The 26110-nt window shown below is 35.5% G+C and overlaps 1 protein-coding gene across 1 annotated transcript; it reads right to left on the bottom strand.

The window, feature by feature from the left end:
- Nucleotides 1-512: 512 nt before the first annotated feature.
- Nucleotides 513-21484, bottom strand: PLS1 (plastin 1). The gene is made up of 15 exons (XM_071752168.1): nt 21376-21484; nt 18262-18425; nt 17483-17612; nt 16313-16445; nt 15515-15596; nt 14099-14264; nt 13858-14000; nt 12270-12365; nt 10605-10800; nt 5450-5528; nt 4787-4901; nt 4240-4373; nt 3224-3347; nt 2200-2324; nt 513-1729 (listed from the first exon to the last, which is right to left on the bottom strand). The coding sequence occupies exons 1-15, from the start codon at nt 21443-21445 to the stop codon at nt 1594-1596; spliced, it is 1893 nt and encodes a 630-aa protein (XP_071608269.1). The 5' UTR covers nt 21446-21484; the 3' UTR covers nt 513-1593.
- Between the last annotated feature and the right edge of the window lie 4626 nt (nt 21485-26110).

The following is a 26110-nucleotide window of genomic DNA, read 5'->3' as shown; positions in this document are numbered from 1 at the left end:
CTCATTTAGAAAAATTTTTTGTTTAGCACTCAGTCTTTAAAGTGAACACTATTCTGAGAAAGCAATTATTTTCAGGTTTTGTCATCCTTCAACATTTTGTTCCTAGGTAGCTTCTATGTCAAACATTTATGCTTAGAAGCAAGAGACAATTGCCCCTGAAAACCCACTTCCATTTCATCAAAGCAAGTTTGAAGTAAATCTGGACATATAATAGTGAGCCACACAATTGTAGCAGATTTTTTTCCTAAAGGTAACAAAACACTACAGCAAGTTTCCACAACAGGAAACACTGACATTTACAGAGTAATTTGCCAAGTGCCTGGGCATGTAAATACGGTACTTTAGAATTTTGTAGCCATAAAGGAGACGTTTATTCTTGCAGTATAAAGTAGGCCTCAAATTAGCCTACCTTGAATGAGGATGTAAGAATGATTTGACTCCAAAGATTCTTGGGTTTTGCCACACTTAGAACTGTGTTCAGGAGCCAAGAGAAAAAAATAGCAGTTTCATACTTGAAACAAAAATAACCTTGAATTTTTATTTATTTTGCTTTTTTATGTTTGGCTTCCGTTAACAACTCTAATAAATGTCAAGCTCGAAAATGTTTGGTTAAAATTTACAGCTGCAGATAAAGGAGAGCAAATACTTACTTTAAAATTTTTAAGGAAAATTGGACTTCATCTCATCCAGATAATGCATCAGTGTTTCTAGACTAAACCTCTGCACACATTATATACAGTTTAGGAAAAATCAAATGAGTAATCTACTAGGAAGTGCAATACTTAAATTTGAAACCCCAACCTGGACTAGCCTGCTTTTTATTTTCTTATACAATATCTTATGAAAAATTTTTAAAAAATTAGATGTTTAGTCCAACTACAAAATCTAAGGCATATACAAATCTAATAATGATGTGATTACTTCTTCTTACTATTTGCTGTTTTTTCTTTAGAAACAGACTGTAGAAGTTTCTGCTTAGTAACAGAACAGAACTACTACATCTAATTAAAGATTATTCCCAGATAAAGGTTTCATCAGCTTTATCAGTATTCATTAGTTTCCAGACATTATCACAGGCCTTCACTTGAACTCATTGAAGTCAAGACTCTCTGGCTTCAACAGGAGTTAAGCTCTCAGAGAATAAGGCAGGGATAACTTCTGTGCAGTTAGGAGTAATACAGTAGGGTTGGAATGCACCTTGAGACCTATATGATTACATGTAAGGAACACTCACAAAAGTCAAAGTGTTTCACAATATGTCCTGAATTAACTATATGCAAAATAATACACATTCTTACAGTGCTAAGGAAACCAGTACTCACTAAGCTTGAATAATACCAGTGGTGGTAGTTTGTTTTTTTAAAAGCAATACAAATCTGTGATGTTCATTTGGTGATGAACATGATCTGAAAACATTACCTATAAATAATGTTATGAAATTGAATATACTTTTAACTAATATAAAATCATTAGTAAAATGTATTTAATGTATTTGTGCATATGAATTTCCTCATTTTATACTACGCTTTAGAACTCCGTAAACTGTGAGGCATTAATCATGCTTAACATGGCAGAAAGTTGTATTACATGTCTTCATTTTATTTTGTTCAGTCCTCTTCCCATCAAACATGCAAATACTGTCATCACCATCTTTGGCTTCACTTCAACCAGATCATCCGGAAGTGCATATATACGAGCACCGATCTTGCGAGCAACTGAAATGGCATACCTTGGGAAACAAGGGAAAATATATACTATTATTTTCCTTGCATGTATTAGTGTGCCAATATCAACAGCTTTTAATAGCAGGATATAGCTGTTCAGTCAGGACTAACACACTACCAGAAAATGGACCTTATTGTGAAGAAAACATGTATTAGCAACCGTATTGGTAGATGTTTTGATACTGGTTATCAAATACTTCGTTTTTGTCAAAGCCAATATGTATTATCACAGGCTATTAATAAGCCAACTGCTGTGCAGTGGTGGTAGGTCATACCAGCCACAAATTTCAGTTCATATTTTAAATATACTAGAAAAAAGGTCTAGGATATTACATTTTATAATACACTGTATTTAAAACAAATCAACCACTATTGGTGTAATCTCTGTTAACAAATCAGTAAATCATTCATTACGCAGTGAAGCCACGCATTGTCTGTACTTTAGGAAAACACAAAGCATTCATTTAAAACTTACTTTGCATTATTCAGTTTGTCTTGGTAAGAAAGATCCTCTCTCTTGACCATTTCTTGCCGAACTGCCTTAGGTTCAATGGCATCTATTAAGTCTAGGACAGGCAAACTAGTGCTAATTGATTTATCCTAAGAGAAAAGACTTGAAAGATTAGTATAGGAAATTTTCTTTGATTATTCTGTCTTCACAATGTAAAAACTCTTAACGCACATCTTGCATCCCTATTGAAAGAGGGCAGCATGTTTGTTACCTTATTGTACATAGATTTCCACCACACCTCTATGAGGTCAAATGTTCTTTTCCCCAATCAAAATTAGAAGACTCACACTTAGTGAATCACTTATCACTTAGTGTTGATATTAGTATTACGCAAATGGTTTAAATAGGTATTTACATTCCCCGGGTACTTTCATTTTTCTCCTTTTCTTGTAACTATTTTTGCCAGTAGTTAATAGCTCACTCTTTTTATAGTTTTTCAACTTGGAAATGCTCCTGTTCTGTATGGGTCTGCTGCACATCAGAAGTATCAATGAAGACAAAAGATATCGCTGGTTAACTTGGGCCCCCTCTCCTGGCTCTGCCATGAGCTAATAGATTTTTTTGACAAGCTGCTAGTAAAAATAGCCATTTCCCCCTATTCAGTATTTCCAAAACTGTTCTTAGTGTTTCTACAAGCATGCAAGTGACTACATCCAAAAATCTGGTAGATACATGACATGCCATGTCCAAACATTGGTAACCTTGGACAGAAGCACCTTAGGAAGCTTGACCTATTCTTTTTCTTGTTTTGTGGGGCTTTTTTTGTGTGTTTGGTGTTGAGTTTTACAGCAGCAATTATAATTTTTTTGTTTCTTATTAAGACTCGAAAAATACTTCTGAAGATTCACAAGTTGCCAAAAATATTTCATTATATAACTATGGGATCTGAGAGGAGAGCCACTGTTAAAGCCAAATTGTTAAAAGATTAGGTTAAAAATCCCATATCTGATTATATATGTAAAGAATAAAAGCAAATCAATTTTATTACCTTAAAACTTGTAACTGAAGTTTTCTTATTTGCCCTTGCAAGTGTCTGATTCACCCACTTAATAATAATTTCATCATTTACTTTTTCCCCCTCTCCAAGGTCTGACAGCACATTCAGAGTATACCTTTAAAGAAAGCGAGAGTCCAAGTTAAAGCGAGTGGTAGAACTTGACTCTGCTAACAGTACAAAGCTACAAGCAAAAGAAATAGTTTATTTCAGCACAGTAACAATGCCAAATACTTGTACCCTTACCTTATAAAGTACTCAGTACTTTGAATAACTTTTTTAGTTGTTGCAATAACACTAGTAATAGTGACTTAAATCTACTTCATGTATTTGTTTTACTCAGTACATCATAATTTTAATTTACGAGCTTAAAAGACTCCCTACCATCAAAGTTACCTTGAAAACTGAATCACTAAAGTCAAAGGAACAAAAAACAGGGAGTGTTTCAGGATATGTGTAAAAAAAAAATAGCCTGTGGGAAATATTAACAATAAAATACTCTACTGAAATTGGTTTTTAATATATTTTTCCCTACTCACCATAACAGTATGACTGATTTTATGAGTTACATTACTGTAGCTGTGATGGCCCAAAAATTACTTTCCATTTTAATTTCTACAGTATACATTATCTCTTGCTATTTCTCTTTTTAAATTTTACAGATATTTAAATTATTCTCTACTTATGGAAAGATTTATGGAATTATCATGGAATAAGTTCATTTTTTATTTGCTTCAGGATTTATAATTTTAATCAGGGTTTAGTATACAAGGTTTTAATTGTCTATAAATCAATGCATACACTTACACAGTATTGTGGTTTTAATCACTACACATTATGTAAAACTACAAAATCAGAGAAGTTAATTTTAGAGAAGAGACATTTGGAGATAGCACTCTAAAATATCTGCTGGATGAACTGAAGTTTTATTTTGCCTTAATATATAGAGGCACACATACACACGTGCACAGATACACATACACATCTACTGTATACTGTACCTAACTTACCTTCTCATCAGCTGCCATACCAAAGCCAAAGTCAGAGTGCGATTGCCCTCATTTAGATCGTGTCCAGCAATACCAACCAGTGAGAACTTGGCTGTTGTCTTCCCAAGTTCTACTGCATAATTGCAATTCTCAATCTAAAAAGAAATGTGTGCAAAATTAAGATACCTTAGTATTTCTATAATGCAGACTTATGATCTATGCATATTGTGAATTACTTTGGCTACTGCTACCCATCAGAAGATGTGGAGCTAGGGATAGATTTCTAGTCTTTCAACACTCTGATTAACATAACACAGTTTTTACTACAAATGCAAGATTCTAATGATAATCTCTCCTTGATATTTCCTCTCCTCCCTCCTCTACATTTCTGGCTTCATAATGGCCACAGAACTAACAGAAAGCTTGGATAATATCTGGAAGGTATTTTTATTTTTCTCTTCCCTGCTTCCAAGACTGTCTCAGTAGGCACATCTAGACAACCCAGATTACTACAAACAGCACAATGGGAGATAGTGAATCTGGACTATATGACAGAGTAACAACCCACCTTTTTCATGTTACCACCCAGTAACGGGTAAGGAGGTTTGTTGATGTGGCTCCAGTCAACCGGCACACGAGTCATATCATACAATTGGAAGATAATTAAAGCATCGGAGAGGTCACTAAACCAGATCAAAACAATCTTTTTTAGTACTAAATCTCACACTTACAATGAAAATGGTAAGTACATGCAACATCTTGAAGTGTAATTAAATTGCTGAAAAACTACAGTCACATAAATAAAAACTTGTATAATTTTGTGGAGTAACTGATCTGTATCCTAGTGTTTGATTTCTGTGATTATTGACATTAAATTGTACATTTGATTTCATTATTTTCACAAATCTCAGTGACCTAAGCACAGCCACTGCGGTTGGTTTTAGCAACTTCAATTCAGAAACTGCATTTATAAGGTAGCCATAGAATAAACACCTAGCTAAAAACTTCATTTATTTATATAGTTTTAGTTTCTCCTGTGTCAAGGTTTCCAAAATGTTAAACAGTCATACTTCATCTGCACATACGAACGTGTTTTGCTGAAGAATAATCAGAACCAACATACCTAGCCCACTGGGATTTTTTTGTTTTGTGTTTTGTTTGGTGTTTGGTTTTCTTTTAGCTTGGTTTTTTTTTGTTTTTTTGTTTGTTTGTTTGTTTAAAAAAGCCTTACCTGTACAAATGATTAACATACGGGCTTACACCCAGCGAGTTCATCCAGTTTCTGAAAGTCCTTTCTTCATTACTTTCTCCTATGATGACAAAGAGAATTCTAGTTAAGTTTTTTGATAAATAATTTTATAAACAAATGTAATTAATTATCAACATTTAAATTACTCTTGTCCCCATGCCTCCCAATTCCCCACCCCCAAAAACCAAAAATCTCTTCTGGACAGTGAATCAAGGAAATGCTCTCAAATTTAAAGTCCCTCACTTTTGGGCATAAGGGTCAGAGGCACTACTACTATTAGACTAAACCTCTGTGTAAATACGATTTGATAGAATACAGAAATAGTCTGATGGTTATATTTTAGCTAGTTAAAATATCATGGAGAAAATACTGATTGCTAACAAAAACTTCCTAAAACAAAATCAGTGGAAACTGTATCCAACAGTATCTTTAAGTCTATTGAAAATGGCATATTTTTATTAAAAGTTAGTACTAGTACGCTTACAATCATAAAATGGCTGGGGTTGGAAGGGACCTTAAAGATCATCTACATCCAACCCTCCTCCATGGGCTTATTGCAATCGCATCCAACTCCAGAAACTAGAGCTCCACTTCTCTCCTCACAGAAGTTCCCAGTATTAATTAGTAAAGGTCCTCCCCAAAGCAAAAGAACTTCCCTTTTTAGTCTTTAACACTGCAGGCTTAACAACCCAGCATTGTATTGCTTAAATTGGTGAAGCTGTTTACACTGCCAAGGGTGGTAGTTATATTTACAGTTTCAACTGGCAACTCTGCTTATGACAAATGTAGAAAATTCAGTAAGAAAAAAAACAAACCCCCCACACCATTTACTGTCCTGACTTAATTTGTTTTTATAAATTTTAATAATGAGTTCCTAATCTAATGCTTTATATGTAAAATTACAATTTATAATAGTTTTATTTTCTGCATTCAACATGACCTAAATTTAGCAATGTTATCTGTGACCAAAGGTGTGTGAATCGGTGCTGCATAAGCTGTTCTCTCTTACATCAAAGAAGAGCATATAAGTCAATATTTAGCTTAAATATGCAAACTTGGAATAACCTCACCACTTCGTTCCCCTGGGTTTATAATCCATAGTTAAGAAAACAGGACATTTAAGAGGAGAAAAAAACCAAAAAGATTTCTCGGGCCTCAACAATGTAAAAATCCAGATAATAATTTTCTTTGCTTTTTTCATTTATTCCTTAAAGGATAAGGGTACCAAGTTTGTCTAATGAGGTTTTTATGTAGCATGAAAACTGTCTGACTTAGTACTGCAGTTCTATGTGGACTGTAGGATAATGTTTTTGCAAAATGAAAATCGTATAGGCATTTATTAGAATCAAAAGAAAAGGTCTTGAATATTCCTTTTTCCATTTAACAGACCTATGTCACAAATTCAATTTTTAGATAAAGGTCACAGTTTTTATCTAGGTCTCTTCCCTTTTTATACAGAGAGCTCTAGACTTCAAAATATATTTACAAAAAAATACATTCAGACATTTCAGCTGTGGCTGATATTTACATTTTTCCAAGGATATATTTTATGTCAAAAATTTCATCCAGTTTACCAGTTACTTCCCTTTCCAATTATTATGAAATAGATTAAATTCATCTTACTGATATATTTCCTTTCTAAATTTTAAGCCCTTTCATACGCAATTCAAACTAGTATTTATTTCAAAGATTTACTTGTAAAAATAACCAGTCACTGATGAATATATGTTGAAACAAAGAAAACTTCTGTAAAGTCTTCAGGCAGTCAGATTTGTTTCATGTATTTCTTCCCATAACAAAATTTAAAAGACAAAAAAATCATTTTATGACAAAGTTATTAAAAACATCAATGTCTTCCCACAAAAAAGCTACAATCAAAATAAAAGCATGGAATATAATTTAAGATTAAAAATATTAAAAGGTTATAGTATTTTGAAGCAAGTCCTTTTTGCTTTTTTTTTCTTATATTTTTATGCTGAGCTTTCAAGTTGGTTTGCAATACCTAAAATACTGACAGAAAAGTGCTGCTAAGAACCTTGTCCACTGCAAAGACAGTAACAAGATTTTTTTTCATGAACTCTTACTAAACAAAGCATAGCTACAAAAACAGATAATGAGAAACTGCAATCAGATTGAGAATTCTAAAATGCATGCTTAACACCCTTGAAAGAATCCAAAGGAGCCCATCAGGAACAAGAGCATGCAAGTGGGGCAGCACCCTTTTGGACAGCAGGAATCCAGGAGCTTAATACAGCATACTGTGTTTAATATGCCACTCTAAATAGATCCCTTTATCACACAACAATAAGTGTTGGTAAGCTTTACAGATGGCTGAGAACTGACCAAATTTTTGCCTCTATTCTTCTGTTTAAAATATACCTTGTGATCCTATCAGAAGCATATCTTCTGCTGAGTGGTGCAGCAGATAGCCAAAATCATTGGAAAACTGCAGAAAGGGGGCAGAGCTACACAAAAGAGAGAGGAGCAAATTTGGTAGCATCCTTTGTATATATTGCCATCTCTTTCTTCGAGATTACAGCATGGAACTGAGTGGGGAGCAGCCACTGGGATGGAGTAAGGAATCCAAAGGGCTCCAAATACCTACAGTTCTGTCTGAAAGACAGAGAGCTCAAAATGCAATTTGTAACCCAAGTTTAGCTGGGCTAAGTGCCAGTAGTTAACCCTCTCATGGTAACAGCCTTGAAGGCTGTCAGTGGACAACAGCAGCAGAGGACACCTATACCCGAGGAAATGTAGGTGGACAAAAATCTCTCCTCTTCCTCCTCCCAAAAATTCAGCTTTCTGTGTGACTTGGACTCCAAACTCTGCTGCCTTCCCCAAAAGTGAGAGGTTCCTCAGAGCAGCAGCAACACCCTGTTAAGGTTATGCACTGTCTGAGGTCAGGACTCCCCACTCCATCCCACATAATGCCAAACATTCATTTTGCTACAGCACTATCTCTGAGGGATATGCTATCTGTTCTGAAGGGCACATCACCATAGTTCTTAAGCACTGTCAGAGAAAAAGTCAGTTTATTCACACGTTTGTTGGCTTAAGCCAAAGAACAGCCACATCATATTCTTAAGGTGGAACAGTCACTGAAAAGATGGAATTTAAGCAGGGAAATGAAGGCTTTCAGGAAGTTCTGCTCACCTGCACAAGCTTTACAACTTGGTCTGGGGAAAGCCCCTATTGGTTAAACCCACAGAAAGAACTATTTGGCATTGACTTATTCCAAGTCCTACCCTCATTTTATATGCATCAAGTTAGACCTGTGTGGGTTTTTTCTGCTCTTTTACTTATGACGGCATATTAAAAAGATAGAAAAATACAAGAGCAATGCAAAAATCAACCAGCAAAGGACAAAGGTGATTAAACACTAGAAAAAAAGAACAACTGTAGAATAAAAATTTATGGAGTACAGAAAAGTACTAAATACAGTACCTACATTAGGAGGGGTCAAATCTGGATTTCACGAAGCAAAATAGGAAAGCATTATAAATTACAAGTCAGATTTCAACAGATAATCTATGATGAAACTATAAAGAAATGCATGTCTTATTTTATATCATTACCTTGAGAAAAAATGAGTAAACACACAATTTTCAGAAAAAAATAAAACAATTTAACAGAAAACCACATTAGCAACATCTTTTGGCTGGAATAGCTATTTTGATGATTTAGAACTACATGACACCACAGGAGTTATTACTTAGGGGCATAGGAGAGTAATCTACTTGCCTTTGAACAGATAACATCGGCATGATTATCCATCTCTTAAATGTATAGTATAAACAATAAGCTAAATTTGGTCAGTATTAATATATAATCGCAATCCAGCATTCAGGTGACTTCAACTTTTTACTAAATGTTTTAGCTGAGACTTTGATGTCATCTGAATACCTTAGGAAAGTTCTGAAAGTAGTTCAAGTGGTTTTTGCCATGCCAGTGAAAACTCATCTCCTAAATTTGACTAACTTTTAAGTATTTTGAATCATGCCTGCAACTTCATGTTCAGAACAGAGAAGCTGGAGATATACTGCCTCTACACAGCTTCTGTATGCATTTCCAATAAGTTTTCTAACAAAACTGCAGCAGTGGAAGAGCAGGCCTTTCCTTCAATCATTTGTACTGGACTGCAGGGACTGCTGGGACTAGGGATATCACAGCTGAAAAGAGAAGTCTGCTTCCCATGCTCCGAAACCTCTAACACAGCTGGCACTTGACTGAAACTAGAGCAGGAAGTCAAACAGGAATGGTCTGAGGGATACAAGATTTGTGACATAAGGATGCAGCAGAGCAGATAAATTATGAAAAGAGGAGGAGGAAAGGAAGATGGACTCACCTAGATGGAAAGGAAACCTGATAGGAACATTAAGAGGAAGGCAGGAGTAGGCAGTGCAGAGGAATGTGTGAACAATTGCTGATGATTCTCCCGAGTGCGGCACCCCTGATTCTCACCATTCCTTTGAGATCAGTGAACAACTGAAATACACTGGCAGGAGCCATTTCATCGTCCTAGATTAGCTGGTCCACAGAAAGGGTAACAGCCAAAGATGGCTACCAATTATCCTTTAACATTAGGGATCTGAACTGAACAATTAAAATCCAAACTTCTTGATATGCTAGAATCTATGTGGTTTGCTGATGCAATAGATTAATAGAGGCTGCTAAAACACAAGCCTTTTTAAAAAACATTTCCCGTTTTAAAAGGCAACAAACTAATACACATAGATATCATAAAAACAATTTATGACAAATATTTAAAAAGACTATTGTTGCAAAGTATAGCACTGCAAATGAGGGAAAGCTAGAATTTGTGCATCAGCTAAAATACTAACACTATGAAAAGAAGCATAAGAAACTGGAACAGCAGTAAAAGAAGAGTTTTTGGTCCTAGAAATCAATGATAGAAGGTTTCTCAGGAATAGCTTTTGGCCAGGCTAAGACAAGTAAATGATATTCACAGCAACAGGGACTTCTACTACAAGCTGATATTGAAAGCTTGTGAGAGAGCTCCATATGCTGGTGTTAACACAAGCACCATCACACAGGGATTCTACACCACAACCTAGAAGGAATACTTAAATAGAAATCACTAATGTCATCATGTCCTCATGCTTATCAAGTTGAGTACCTTCTAATAAATTGATGTCGTATGATGAACTGTCAGGCCTGTGTAGGGCTGGATATGTGTTAAAGAGATTTGCAACAAAAGCCAAATTGAGTTTAGGGTTGCCTGCAACCACATCAGCTGGAGTTACGAACTGCCTGCAGCCCAATTTATCTGCCTGTTGGAGCATGTATTCAGCCCTCCTCAAATCATTTTTATCCTAAAAGAAAAAAAAATAAAAAAATCATGAATACCAGCATATTTCCATTCTTTACTGAATCTTTTTTGGCTTATCTTTAAAAGACCCATAACAGTCTCTCTTTCATTCCCCCAATACCTAAGCTAGCCCTTACAGTCTGTGACAATTCCCATTTTCCTTCCACTTTGTATTTTGTTTCTGATGGTGCCTGCATAGCATTCCTCATGAATCACAGCAGTAGCAGCCAGAGGTGTAGCGGTTATATTTCCGTTTTCACACTGTGATGCCCACACTGCATATTCTGCTCCATGTACAACAGGTTTACCTTCTTTTCTTTAAAGTGGTATTCTTGAGCACAATAATTAGGTGCCCAAAACCCTCAATAAGTGTATGAATGCTCCAGAATGTGACAATGCACTACCATGCTTTCCTTTTCAAATTTTTGCTTCTGAATCATCTTTAGTCATTAACCTATGTTGTTTATTTTATTTGGCCTATTAATCTACGTAGAATAAATCAGTCTTCAAAACAATATAGCACATACTTTCTGCCTCCATTATGCATTACAGTTGGAATTACTATTTAACAGGATGTGAGTTAGTAACTGAATTACTGTTAGAATTGAATGACAGTCAGTAATACATCATGGGGTACACTCAACCTTGCTCCAAAACAAGTTGTTACATGTTATTGATACTGGTTAATAACTCATTACAGAACACAATCATATGAACTATGGGAAATGACAGGAATAAACTAGCTAGTATCCTTTCCCACTACCAAAAAACTCAAACCAAAAAGCCAACAAAAAAACCAGAGCTTTCCTCATGAAGGGCTTGGGAAGACTAAAACTTTTATGCAAAACAAGTTCACATGTGCTTTTTTATTATTAAACTTATTGTGAAGATGCTGTTTAAGATAAGTACCCCTGTCTTAGACAGCAAGTTCAGTTTTGTAACAAATGTATTCCCAGAATAACCCAGTGAGCATTAAGTTGCAGCTTAACAAAGTGTTTTCACATCTACCAGGGCTGGTTTTAGACCTTAAAGCCTGATGGTTGCCACAGTTGCCTTTGCTGCTGGTTACTGGAAGGCTTCACATGCAATTTCTGAATGCTATTTGATTTATGGAAGGATGACAAGGTTTTTCAAGTCAACTCACTCTGTCTGAACTCCAGAAGAGCAGAACTGAACCAGGATGTTATATTATTCATGTTGGAGTACCCAAGTGAAAATAAACAGACACTACTCCAGGAAAAACATAGCTCCAAATTTTAGACTGTAGGATGCATTATCCAGTTTCAGTGGTGCGCTGGAACTTTACTCAAGCTTTTACCTATTTAAGCTTTTATAACATTAAGGAATCTGACTGAGCTTTTGTATACATTACAAAAGCAAGTGGAGATTCTGGGAAAACCTTGTTATCTGTATGTTGATACACACAGAGGTCTCAAATAATACCAATCTATTTTTACATTTCTGGATACTTACATGAAATCCCGAAAAGTCAATTGTAACGGGCAATTTATCAAGGCCATCTCCTTTGGGTGCAATCTGATTTAATAGTTGGTAGTATGCTCTTGAATCCTAAAACAAGCAGTGTAATATATATAAAAAAACCAAAAAAACCAAAACAACAATACATGTAGCTACAACTATGTAGCCTGTAGCCTTTCATAGCCATTTACTGCAATTTAATCTAATCCAAAAGCCACAGGAATAAAAACTATGGCACCCTAATTTCAGTGAATATGGATAAGGTACTGCAGCCATTTTATTACAGTATTTCACATATAACTTACTTACCCAAAGGACACAATAAAGGAATGTCTGCTAATTGCTTTGGACATTGTTAAATTTATTGTGCTGGATGAACTAGGAAGGTGTAGTTAAAATACTTAAGGCAAATTTATATAGCTTACGCATAGAAAACATTAATACGGATCTTATTTTTAGTGTTGGTATTTTATTCCCTCACTATTCTTTTCAAATAGCTTTATAAAATTTTTTTGAATTAAAAATGAGAGCAAATCGGCTCTTTTGGGATGAATCTGTAGTGACAAAAGAAATATTTATCTGACATAATTTTCAATATGCTTCTGAGTTTTTTACCCACTAAAATTAGTAAACTCAATCAAAAGTCTGCTACATTTAGAATATTTTTTTAATACTTGTTTTAAGCAGCAAGTATTTTTTACCATGGTGGCAGTTTTCACATAAAACCCTACTTAAAGGTTTGCTTTAATAACTTTCTTGGTGGCATAGATCACTAGCTATTAATGGCATGAAGAAAGACTATCACCTTAGGGAATCTTCTCCCTTAGCTTTTAGTCTTCAAAATGTGAGTTTTTCTCTCTTCAGATGGATTTACTACAGTACTCTGCATACCTCATACAGAATGACTAAAGGAAAAAGAATTCTGCAGATCTGTCATCTGCTTCAAGGAATCAGCATGACTTTCATTCTGCTTGTGTCAGTGAACTGCCCCACCAGCAAAGCAGTGATTGAGAGGAGCTGCTCTCTCCTTGGACCAGGAATTGGTAGCTACTCTAAGCATATACAGCCTTCTGAGTAACTGTTCTTTCCTCAAGAGGTTCCCATACTCTTCTGTACAATGTTAGGTGTAAAGGATGCAAAGAGAAATCACCATTAGCAAATATGCACTGAGAGGAGATAGAAAGCAATACAATTCTTCCTTAAAACAACAAAAGAAAGAAAAGATGGCTTTCTGTAGACCCAGGAGCAGGGAAGGATAGACAGGAAAACAGCAACTAATAAGTTTGTTATCAGAGTTATTTAGGATGATTTGCACTGTCTTAGAATATAAGAACTTCCCTGATCATTAAGTTGTTTACAATGTTTGCATTACACTGTGATGTAAGAATTCATGGTATGAGCAACTCAATAGGGAAGAAGAGATCAAAATAATGTTCTTTCAGTGTTGAAAAATGGAAGATGAACCTATAGCTAAAAAAAGCAGATAACTACTACTTTGCTCAATATTTCCAATATGGCTCATTTTTTTCTATGAACAGTGTACATACCATTACATTCAAATATCAGAGTAAGAACTACATACCTTAATGTCTTGGCTGAAGTTACTGATTTTCTGCCACCCTGCATTGGTCAGATGGTAGTTCACCCAGCGTAGCAAGAGTTCTTCTGGGGAAAGCTTCATTAACTGATCTAGTTCTTCCCCTTCATTTAGCAAAGCAATAAGAGCTGGAAGCAAGTGTGAAAGAAAACTGAAATCATTGCTACTGTGATCTCAGTTAATTCCAAACTGCAGAGAGCCATACCTGGCATTGCTATCCTCTTACCTTCATTTCTGGAGATCTCAATATCAGCAAAAAGACCAACTTTAATGATCTGCCACAAAAGTCCCAATACCAAATGTGGTCTTCCTTCTTGCAAATCTTGTGATCCAATATTGACAACTGTACAGCCAATAGCAGATGCCGAGTTCAGAGCCAGGTTTAGATTCTCCTGTTTGGAATATCATTGTTTAACAAATGTATGAGGTTGTGATTCCTAGTAAATTTATTAATATTCGATATTGCAAGTTTCAGAGATGATCAGAAATAATGCATTAGTTCAGTGGTTCCAAGTGGAAAAATGGCACTCTGGGGAGCTTTTCTGAATAATCCTAGATCTTAGAAAAATTCATTGGAAAACATTATTTACAGTGTTAAATATGGATGCACCAAAAAATCATGGATCACCCTCAGCAGTCTGGATTGCTGAGGAATACACTAATCAGAATATTTTTCTAACTCATGAATATCATATGCACAAAAAATCGAGTTCAAAATACCAGGGGCTAGATCCTATAGAAAAAATTACACATATGGAATTTTTCCTTGTCCAGGAGGCTACTGATATCTCTATGACCTCTTGAATCTTACACAAGCTGACACATTTTATTCAAGCAACTGTAACACTGTAAATGGACACACAGCATAAGAAAATCATAATAATTCAAGGTCCTGACACTGAAAGTCAAGATAATGACTGTCACAAATTAAACATTCCAAGAAAAAAATCTGATAGCTCCTGTAAATTTTACTCTTTTCTTTTGTCATATTTTAATTGCCTAGAGACAGCATAAACACACATGGCATATTTTTTAGACACAGCATCTTTAAATAACTACAGATTACAAATCCCACTTGGGAGATTTGGACCGTTATATGTTTTAATTTTTCATACATTATGTCAGCACCTGAAATAATAAGTGTGCCAGTCAACTGAAGTTTTTAATCAGGATTTTTTTCTTTCCTCGTTAGACTGGTAACTTACAGATCTACTTCCCTCTTCCAGATCTGTCTTCTTGTCTTCAAACTAAGGTCTTAGTAATTGTTTCTCTCAAATAATTTAATGACTTCATACACAATTAAAAATAAAGCTGATCTTCTTTCTAATCCACTCTCCACTGTTGAAAATCTATCATCCTGCTATACAGCCATACAAATACTTTCTGCATTGCTACAATATAACCTGGCCACCTCCCTGAAGTGAGAATGGGAACAGTGAAAACGGAAAGACCTAAGGAAAGCACAAAAAATACAAGTTGTCCTGTACATCATCTAAGAAACAGAGCTTATTACCAAAATACAGTGTAATGCTTTGACATTTTTTAATACACAGAACTTTTTTTTTCTCCACTGTCATTAAAACACATCTACTGAAAAATATTTTATGTTTTCATGTGAGGCAAGTTCCTGTGCAGTACTTACAGAAATAGTGAAAGGAGTGAGTTTCTTCTTATTAATAGCCCTTTCATCAATTGTATCTGGTTGTGAAAAGTTGATCATTTTGCTAAGGAAGAGAAGTCAGAGGTTACTCAAACTGCTATTTCTCGGCAAATATATTATTATAAACTAACAATTTAAACCAGCTGTAAATATTTCTGATATTTAAAAAGATGCTCTAAGTCTCTTCTCCATGTCGAGTAATTGCACATTCATCCACAAATCTCCAGATAATATGTAACCTTAGGAAACCTAAGTTTTATGCTTAAGTTCACACCAATACAAATAAGCTAGATCCTCGCTCATGTGGTGTATGAATAAGTACTGTAAGTGTACATTAAGTCGAAAGCTACAGCAGACAAAAGTTGAGTGACCTACTACCTACTACTATGTTCTGCCATGGATTTAACTCTTAGTCCTGTTCCTCCTGTCCTATAATTTAGTAACTAAAATTTGTAACTTTAAAAATTCCTGGGAATAGCTAAGTTTCCTAATTATTTCAGCTAATGAATACATGACCTCTGTAGTTACAGTCTGCACATATCTGTTGTGTGTTATTATTAAAACATACTTCTGCAATATATACACAAGTTACATTGAGAATTTCATTAAAATAACATCTCTATGGGCAAACAGATTTTCCCTACCTTACACAGTAGTTGAAATATTTAATACTGGAGACCTGACATTAAAGCCCATCAGAAGTTTTCCAATTTATGTCACTGTGATGAGCATTCAACCATTGTGATTAGTTTCTTTTCTTTCTCATGGCTCTGGACTCACCAAAGAAGAATGCCATCTGCAAGGGATTTAAAAAGGCTGGCATCTGATGGATTCATAGGTAGGAGGTGCTTACAATCTGGGTCATCTTGTAGAGCTTTATTTATCCAGTTAACAAAAGCAACTTTTTCTTCCTCTGGAAAGACAAACAGCATTAAAATAACCTATATTTACCATGAACACATAGTACTAAATATCACTCAGATCAAAGAGGTTCATCTGCAACACAACCCCTTAGGTTCACAGTAGCTACTTTACAGGAAAAATATCGGATCATTGGGAAAGAATCCAAAAGTGGTGAGTACAGACTGATCTTTCTCCTACTGCACCCCCTGAGCATCTGCTGATTTTCTGAAGGCATCCTTGGAGATGAAATGTATTCCCTGCTTTGAAGATACACCAAGTCCAGCTCATTGCTGTAAGGATAACAACTAGAGAGTGGGTATGACCACCTTAAGCTAAGTGAAGTCAATCTTCCTCATATGGAGGACTTAATACAGTTCAGAAACCACAGCAAATCCCGGACTCAAGTCTATGAAAAGGGTTGCAATATTACTTATTGCAATATGATCCTGGAAGGCAGTTAACATTCCAAGCAGGAGCTGCTAAGTAATCAAGCACAATTACCAACTTAAATGACATGCAGCAGGGGGAGGTAGAAAGAAACAGAGATCATATGTTAGAATTAAGTCCTCAAGTGCAGCCTATGCAAAAATCATACAGGAGTGAGCAGTTCTGTAGTGGCCCAGGGACAGCTGAGGAGACCCATAAATCAAAAAATTGTTTTTTTTAAAATTCTAGTTAACGCTGTAAATAAAAATACAAATTAATTTATCTGAATATAGAAACAAGATTTATGTAATGAAGCCCAAAAGTTCACTGGTATTATGAGAAATATGCCAAAGGAGATATTTGTTTCTTTTTTTTACATGCTGTCAGTGCTTGCTTACAGTTTTTGTCCTGGCAAAGATGCCTAACTTATCTGAGTGCAGAGTGAAACTAGCAATTGGACAGCCACATTTTGATAAACCACCCTTATCTTGACCATCTCAACAGGCTTCCTCTGTGATATTTTTCTTTAAACTCTTCAAGTTCTTTTTTACCTTTGTCTTTAATACGACTTTAAAAGTTCTTCCTCCATGCAAAATTTGCTCATGTCTATTTGTTTCTTACCTGAATAAGAGTGCTGTGTCCCCTCACTAGATATTGCTGATGTTCCTCCAATTGCTGTAATACCTTGTTTTTTGTTTATTGATTTTCGGAAAGATTTGCTAACATCTTTACTTTTCAATTCCTGAATTATCTGGAATAAGAAAAACAGAGAGCATTTTGTTATTTAGCATACCTTCAAATAACTAAGTGGTAAACTTCTTTAAGTACTCCAGTCAGTAAATTACCTGACTGCATTTCTTCGGTATTTACATTGACTTCCACTCTAAGAATAATACCCCAAACCACTGCTGTATGGATAAAACTAGTTTAAAACCCCTTATGAAAACTTGTCTACAGGCTAACACATTTCTCAGCGAGTACCAGAAGTTAAAAGTAGCCTTTAGTATAGAGATGGAGCATAGTTGCGTAACCATTAGTTTATCACTAATAGAATTCAAAGGCTGCAATGTAATTATCTATTCTTTTGACAGGACAACGAACCTAAGAGTTCTTCAAGAACACAGTTTATCCCCTTATCTTTGAGGAAACAGAAAGCAGGAACGATTGAAATTACTGTGCTCTCACATGCTGCCTAAATGAGATAGGCTAAATTAAGTAGGGCAGTGAAATATAAAATAATTACATCAAATTTTTTATGCTGTCATACAAAACATTCCCATTCCTGAAACATAACTTATTTTTATCAAAATAGTAATTTCTTGTACCACTTAATTCAGTTTTTTATCCTAGTTCTCAACCAATATCAGAGAGAAAAGAAATATCCAAGGAGAATGCCTTACAGAGACAAATTCTTCAAAGTTGATTTTCCCATCCTTGTTGCTATCTGTCACAGCAATGATTTTTTCTACAATCTCCCGAACTTTGTAACCAGGCAAGGGCAGACTTGCTTCTTTAAACAGGTCCTGAAGCTCATAATCACTGACATACCCACTGTTGTCAATATCTGTAAAATGAATGCACAAGCTGTTTTTATACTTAAACCAAGTATAGTAACTCTTGAGAACAATAATTCAAGTATGAAACTTCTGACATAGATAAGCAAGCACAAAGAATACTTGTGGATTACAGACCCAGCTGGCTAGGAGTTGTGCCATCAGATTATGCATTTTGTCAGGAACTATTTTATCACCCCAAACCACAAATACAACAAGATGGCAAATACATAGTGAAGTTTAAGTTTCTATTAACAGTCAAAAAATTTTTTCTACAAACCTGAAAGTAAAAGATGATATTTCTGTTGTCAATATTATACCATTTGCAATCAGAAAACTCAAACCAGATTCAAACTGGTATTAGAAGAGCAGACTTAGACAAGAAAAACCACTGACACGAACTCTGACTCTACATTTTGTTTCTCATCCTAGTATCTGATTGACATTTTCAGTTCTTCAAAACATTTGATGGGGTTGGGGCTATTTGTGAAGAATAAGCCTGGAATGATCTGTAACTGTTTATTAAAGGTGACCTTCTTTAATCTATTAACTAGCTCTGTTGAGAGCCATTTGTACTGCCAGCTTTACTTACACTTGGCTCCAAAGACCACATATCAGGAATGTCCTAGTACAAAGTATCAGAATGATTTTATCAGCAAAAGGTACAGTATAGCTCCACAATTGTGGAAAGAGGCAAATGACTACTGCATTAAAAACAAACAAACAAAAAGTTGAAAATTAAAAAAAAAAAAAAAATACCATATAGCTTGAATAACTCAGCACCAAAGAAATAATAAAAATGCCCTTTGTACTTAAACCTTAGTCCAGCCTGTGTGCAGAAAGCTGTTAGATATTCTTGTATTGGTATAATAAAAGAAAATTTTACGTTGGAAAAAAACATAGGTTTGGAAAGGATAAGTGAATCTAACACATTAACTGTTATTATTTTTTTTTATCTGTGCTTATTTCCATAGAAGTGTATACACATATCCATACCAGCAGAATTGGAGAAAATAGCCTCACCTGGAGTCTGTCTATGCAATGGAGAGAAGTACTTCTAAAAGCAGAAAAGCTATTTTCCATACACAGTATAGATGATGTTCAAACAGATACAAGAAATCATATCCAGCGTAACTAGTGCATAATGTCCATAATGTTATATATTTAATGCTAATATTTTCCACGTTTGACAGCAATTTTGTCTCTCTCATTATATTAAAATCCTTCAAAAATATGAACTAATAGTATTTTCCCTGTTCTCCAAATTATGTATCTAATATAAGCAATTTAAGAGAATGTCACAAGTAACATAATGAGTCAGAAAAGGGAGCAAGATGATGTGGCCATTTTTCTGGCATGACAAGGTGCTCCCAGTTTCTTTTCTCATTTAGTAGTTAAAAGAACTCTCTTCATACTGTCTCTAGCATCAGAACTCACACAATAATACCAGAGAATATGAGTATGCATCACATTACAGAAGAGCAAGAATAGAAAGATGCTTTCATCTCTAGCCATAATTACTATACAGTAATCCCCCTGTAATCCATACTACACTGTGCAGCTTCCGTACAGGTTACAAAGAAGGCCACATTTCACAGATGATGAAAGGCTAAAAACACCCCTAATAAAAAAAACATCCTTCTTTTTGATACTACCAACAATTCACAAATCACTGCACAAACAAACATTATGCCTATGTATTGATGTATCCACTGCCTGGCCTGCAGACATGTAGCAACACATGAAGGAACAGTGATGGTCTAAAAAGCAGAAGCTCGCTCAGATTACCACCTAGTTTATTTCTCTAGGTTCATCTTTCACCGAGGGTAAGTTTCCGTGATGACAAGCACAGAGTTAAATACATGCCTTTTCTCTCAATTTACCAACAGAGCTGCAAGCAATTTACCCATAAAAGACACTGAGATTGCAAAAATAAAAAAGAAAAGCTACATGACACTTAATTTTTATATGTTATAGGAAACAAAATTCAGCAAGGAAGAAAATGCTTTTCAGCAAGTAGAAGCAACACAGACAATCCTTAGAGGAGAAATGTGAAAACATACAGGAAGGACAGTGAGGAAAAAAAGGAATGCAGAGGGTGAAAATCAAACAAATAAGAAAACTGTCAGACAAGACCAGTGACCTCTGCCTATCCTAACACCTCCCAATAGATTTATACACATACACAGTCATCTTTTCTTTGGTATGTCTTTCCTGATTCTGATTGTTTAGTAACAACTTTTTAACTACCTTCCATGGATGCATCTTAATTCTTTTATAATTTCTAATCTTTTTTTTTTTTTTTTTTTTCGTTTCAGTAAATTCGAGTCAATAGGTTCAGAGTTTTGTTGTGAAGTTGCTACTTTTTATTTTACGCTTTCTGACTCTCTTCTGGGCAACACAATACCTGTATTGACAGAATCTAAGCAATTCCTTCTTCACCTTTTCCATACTACTCATGGTCTTACAGATTGATAACATGAAGCTTCCCAGCAGTCTATTATCAAGCTGAAGACTCCAAATATTTAAGACTTCTTGTCTGAAGAGACAATATTACCCATTATGAATGGTTACAAGCACCTTTGTTTGGTTTGTTGAGCTGCACAGTTACACATCACCCCCTCAGAACTGCAGAAAACAGATAAAACAAATACAAACTTTTTCAACAGTATTGCTATCTGGAAATAAGGGTTAGTTACTATGTAATTTCTCACTCTTTTAGTTTACATTCCAAGTAATCTCCAAACATCCTCTGTCAAATATACAAAATTGCAGTTATTTATTAACAACTCCTAGCAAGAGTTTATCTAAATTCAGCTTACTTAAAGGTAAAATCCACTAAACAGAGAGGTAAATTCATCTTTTTGCCTCTCAAAACAGAAGGATCCATAAAGATTTCTTACACAAATACTACTTGGCTTTGCAGTGTTAATGGCATCTATTTTCATATTTAAAACATACCTATTTTACTGAATGCTTCCCTTAATTCCTCTAGGTCTTCACGAGAAATTGTTGTTATGTTGTTTTCCATCTCTGGACAACAAGAAGTGTCGTCCTCAATTGCTTATACCTAATAAACAAGAAAGAGATAAGTTTTCATTTCCAAGTACCAGCTAATACAAGTTACTGATCTTTTCAATACAAGGTACCAGACCTGAATGACATTTCCAGGCCTGGCACACTTAAAACACTACTGGATACTTTAAAGTACAAACACACAGCAATTCTTTTCACGGAAACGGTGACTGAGAATTATCAATAGCTGCACCTGTTTTCATATATATTTGATCTTTTCATTTGCATAGAACAGGCACTAACCAGTAATCTACCTCCACTGTGTGAGTGGTTTTCCAACACTGAAATAATCAACTTATATTTCAAGAAATACTTAAAAAAAAAATAAATTCTACGTGCAGTATCATTCCCAGTTAGTGTTGAGTGCTAGGATTTAGTCCCACAAAGCACTGAGTACTCTAATATTGGCACAGTAGTTAACATCACTGGGACACTTCTAAGTACCCTCTTCCAATGAGTGAGTGAACACTGGTGATCCTTTCCACAGCTGCTGCAGGAGTTGCCACCTCCAAGCCTTTACTCCACCAAGTGTGTTTGATCACAATACTGTCTGAGAGCCAAATAAAGGCTTTTACAGAGCACAAAGATTGCAGTCTCAATGTCAATCTACTTTCTCTACCCAACTCTATAAAATGGCAACACAACACAGAGGGCACATTTGCAAGGGTAGGTAACCCCCCAACGTCATATCCTCACCTACTTGCTCTCATTGAAGTGTTACTGCAACAGGATGATTCAGACCTTTGTTAGGGAGTGCAAGTTTGTGAACAAGTCACACACAATTGTCCAATATACAAACTGATGTTGGCATTTGCCAGTGCACAAGCTGTTGGCACAGACACAGGATGTGCACAGCACCACCCATGTACACGTGTGAGGCTCTGAGCAGCACTATGTATGTACTACCTGTGGTGCTATGCCTGCTATAAGAACAAGCAAATATTCCTGTGTTGGCCTTATAACAACTCAGATCTGCTATGTGCAGCTGGTTCACCCCCCAAAATCATGCATATCAACAGAAGTGCAGTGTTACACAACGGACAAGACCCTGAAAGTGGAAACTGAACTCCTAAATTCACAACTGGTTTTACGACCATGCTGCTGGATGCCCTTGGGCAAGACTGTACCTTTGTATGTCCTGACTAATTAGGTTACAAACTCCCTGTCAGGGACTATGTACAATAACTGTGACAACAGGATCCCTCTAGTGTCTGCAATAAGGCTGTAATGAATCACAATTTGCTTCAGAACAGAGGAGATTAAATATTATCCATCTGAACATGAGAAAATTTCTTCCCTACTCTGGCTGTTTAAGTTTGCTTCAATCTTTTACAATCTGACAGTGAGAAAAAATACAAACAAAGCGATCACACAAGTCACCAGTACAAGAGAGAAGAGGCAGCAGAGCACTGATCAGGTGCTGTGTGCTGGGAGATTGTGCCAAGAAAAGTCAGACAGCTTTCCTGGAGGCTTAGTGCCCAAGCAATGTGCACCTCACTGCTGTTATGGATTACTAACACTACTGTAAAAGCAATTTTAATACAAAATATATTAGCTGTGGTCAGCCACAAACAGTTGTAATGTTGCCTTACTGTATAAACCACTCAAGTTGTGTCCTGACTTCAGAATTACAGGCAGTGAAATCACTGATCAAGAATACTGAGAGACATATAATACTTCTGCATTCGTGATAACATAGTAATATAGGCTTTTTTCATATAAAATAGGAGTTCTATACAAAAGGAGTTATTCAACAACAGGATTATTTTAATGAGATCCTGTCTACTTGGGTTAGTATTTTTTGTTTCCTCACTAGAACTGTGGGTCACACAGGACGTAGCCTTGAGCGTGGGTGTGAAGTTAAGTATTTTTCCTTCATGTCACTCAGTCTTATTTAAGTACTTGATTTAAAATAGTACTCATCCATTTTGCTAAGCCTACTAGCAGCATGTACTTTACACTAAAAGGAAAAAAACATAAGACCAAAAAACATTTAAAATATATGTTTAGGAATAACCCCCTTCCACACAGCTGTGTACTTGCTGACATGCAAGTACCTTGATTAGAAACCTGATGTGGCAATTAGAAATAAAGAAATAATGAACTGTGAAAAAAATGGGAAGGTGGAGATTCCCCATTAAAATTCCTCAATAATTTAAAAAGTTAAAAGCTGGAAAAGGACAGAAGACAGTCCTCTGGAATACAGAAACAGCATATAGAAGCATAAAATGAAATCTTTACCCACACAGGTGCAAAACACAAGATTTGTCACACTTAATGTTTTTCACTATTTACCATTACCATGAGTCAGATATTGTCAAAAGCAATTTCTGCAAAGCTGCCATGCAATTAGTTTCACTCCTCCCTGTTTATGATTCACCATTTAGATTTTCCGTTATGTTCTATTTCAGAAAATAGCAATCTTTTATTTACAAAGACATTTATTATTTCTGGAACATAGTAGAAACATCTGTTCTTGAATGAAGCAGATAAATAAAGCTAATACCTCTGCTCTAAAGAAATAGTCTTAAATACCCTCTTATATAATTACAGGGTAAATTAGCTGGTCAATTAAATGGCAGAAGTGCTGCTATCATGCTTCTGGCATTCAGGAAATATCTAGTCTGAGCAATTGGAGACAAGACCCAAACTAGTCAGATATTTCAGACAACTGCAATATAGGGACTTTCAACTTCAACAGGGACCTTATATTGAGGCTAATAAATACCTTGCATATGCAGGTTTATCACCACCCAAGATGACTCAGTGCACAGGCAATTCTGACAGGATTTAACACTAAGACTCCAAAGGTTCATGTCTATTGGAATCATAACTACCTGGCAAAAGATACATTAGTTCACAGAAAACACATTTCTCTGTACTCCAGTAATGTTCATATAATTTTCTATAGTCTATGCTTGTATTAAACTACTTCCTGCTGCCTCAGGACAGGGTAGGTACAAACACTGTTTTTATGCTGAGAAAGTGCCCTTGATCCCTTTTAAATCCTCTCCAATGTGCTTATTGTGAACTGACAATATTCATTTATCCCTAGCCTGCCTTCTATGCCTAGAAGGCTCTTTGTATCTAACGACAATCACTGGAGTCTCCTGGAAACATTCCATATCCACCATTAATACAGACTGCTGTTGATACCCTTGTGCTATTCCTTTGTGTGCAGAGGAGTATCTGTGGCTGAGCAACCATGAAGGATAAAGCCAGCAGGCAGAACAACAGTTCCTGCTGCTTTTTTGACCTGTTATCAAAGCTATCAGAAAAAAAACAGACCAGTTAATTGGCAATCAAGCCCAATAGTTTTCTCCATTCTTACAAGCAATTGGCAATTCCTTTGCCAGCTCTTCATTTCGAATTCTATTTGCCTCGTTTCCACGTGCAGCTGCTTCCACAGTGACAGCAGACATTACAAATGCTGACTCAAGAGCTTATTTTCTTTTGTTGCAGTTCTTTTCGGCTGGCGTTAGGGACCCACCTCCTCTGTTCCTGGTGCAAACACCACGCTGTACTGCTGCATCACCCTGAAATCTGTTTTTTCTAATGACAACCAAACTGGCATAATTTAAAAATACTGGTTATGCAGAAGAATTAATGCTTTCATGTCAATAATCAGATGTTTTTTGGTATGTACTATCTACAATTGTAAAACACAGAAGTTCTACTTCCTCCTGGGCTTTGACTCAAACGGCTATAGATTTTATTGAAAAAAAAACCCAAAACGAAACAAAAAACAAACCCACAAACCAACAAACCCCCCAAAAAACCTTGCTCAATCCCAAAAATGCCCATAAATACCAATTAAACTTGTAGCACTTCTGTGCAAATTTATCTGGGTATTCTATAAGGAATGTGGTGGGAACAGTGTAGCTTTCACCCACATTGCTCTCAAATTTGGGTCAGATTAAAATAGAAGTTCTATCCTGTCTCAGAGAAACTAATATAGTACATTATAAGACTCATAAAAGGAACTTGCTGTCAAGAATATGCATCAGATGCTCTCCTTAGTCCATGAGGAGAGAAGAGAAAATGCTGGTGTATTTTAACTGAGGAAATGCTAATTAAACATAAGTGAAGAGACTCACATATCATAAAATCTGAACAATGGAATTAACTTTCATTGATACACATAATGTTTGATTTCCATGAATATACACCCAAACGTTTCTGTTCCCTTTTATAGAAGATTTGCAAAGATTTCCCTTTGTTCCATGTGTACTTTAATGTGTTTTTTTCCCCCACCAGCTTACACTAAAAGATCTTGTATTTTATGCAAATAGTATTCTTGACTTTCAAATATAAAGACAGCCAAATTAATCCTTTAGCGTTGTGAAAGGACAAATTATTTCACATGTTTCACTGGTGGTCTGTAATAAAATAGGAGGGGACATTACTGGAGATGAACTTTTAAACTCACTGTGATAAGTCTTTATGACCTATATGATTATAAATCATATGATTTATCAATAGGGTTCAGTGACTTCACAGTTTTTAACATCATTAACATTAGTACAGAATATGGAAAAACAGCTTATCTTTCCTGTATCTGTGAAAAAGCTACAGGAGAAACAAATAAAATTACACTTTATGTCATCAAAAGTTAAAGGAG

This window comes from Heliangelus exortis, chromosome 9 (genome assembly GCF_036169615.1).
Source record: "Heliangelus exortis chromosome 9, bHelExo1.hap1, whole genome shotgun sequence".
NCBI lineage: Eukaryota > Metazoa > Chordata > Aves > Apodiformes > Trochilidae > Heliangelus > Heliangelus exortis.
Note: the sequence above shows the minus strand (reverse complement) of the source record. Positions and strands in the feature narration are given on the sequence as shown.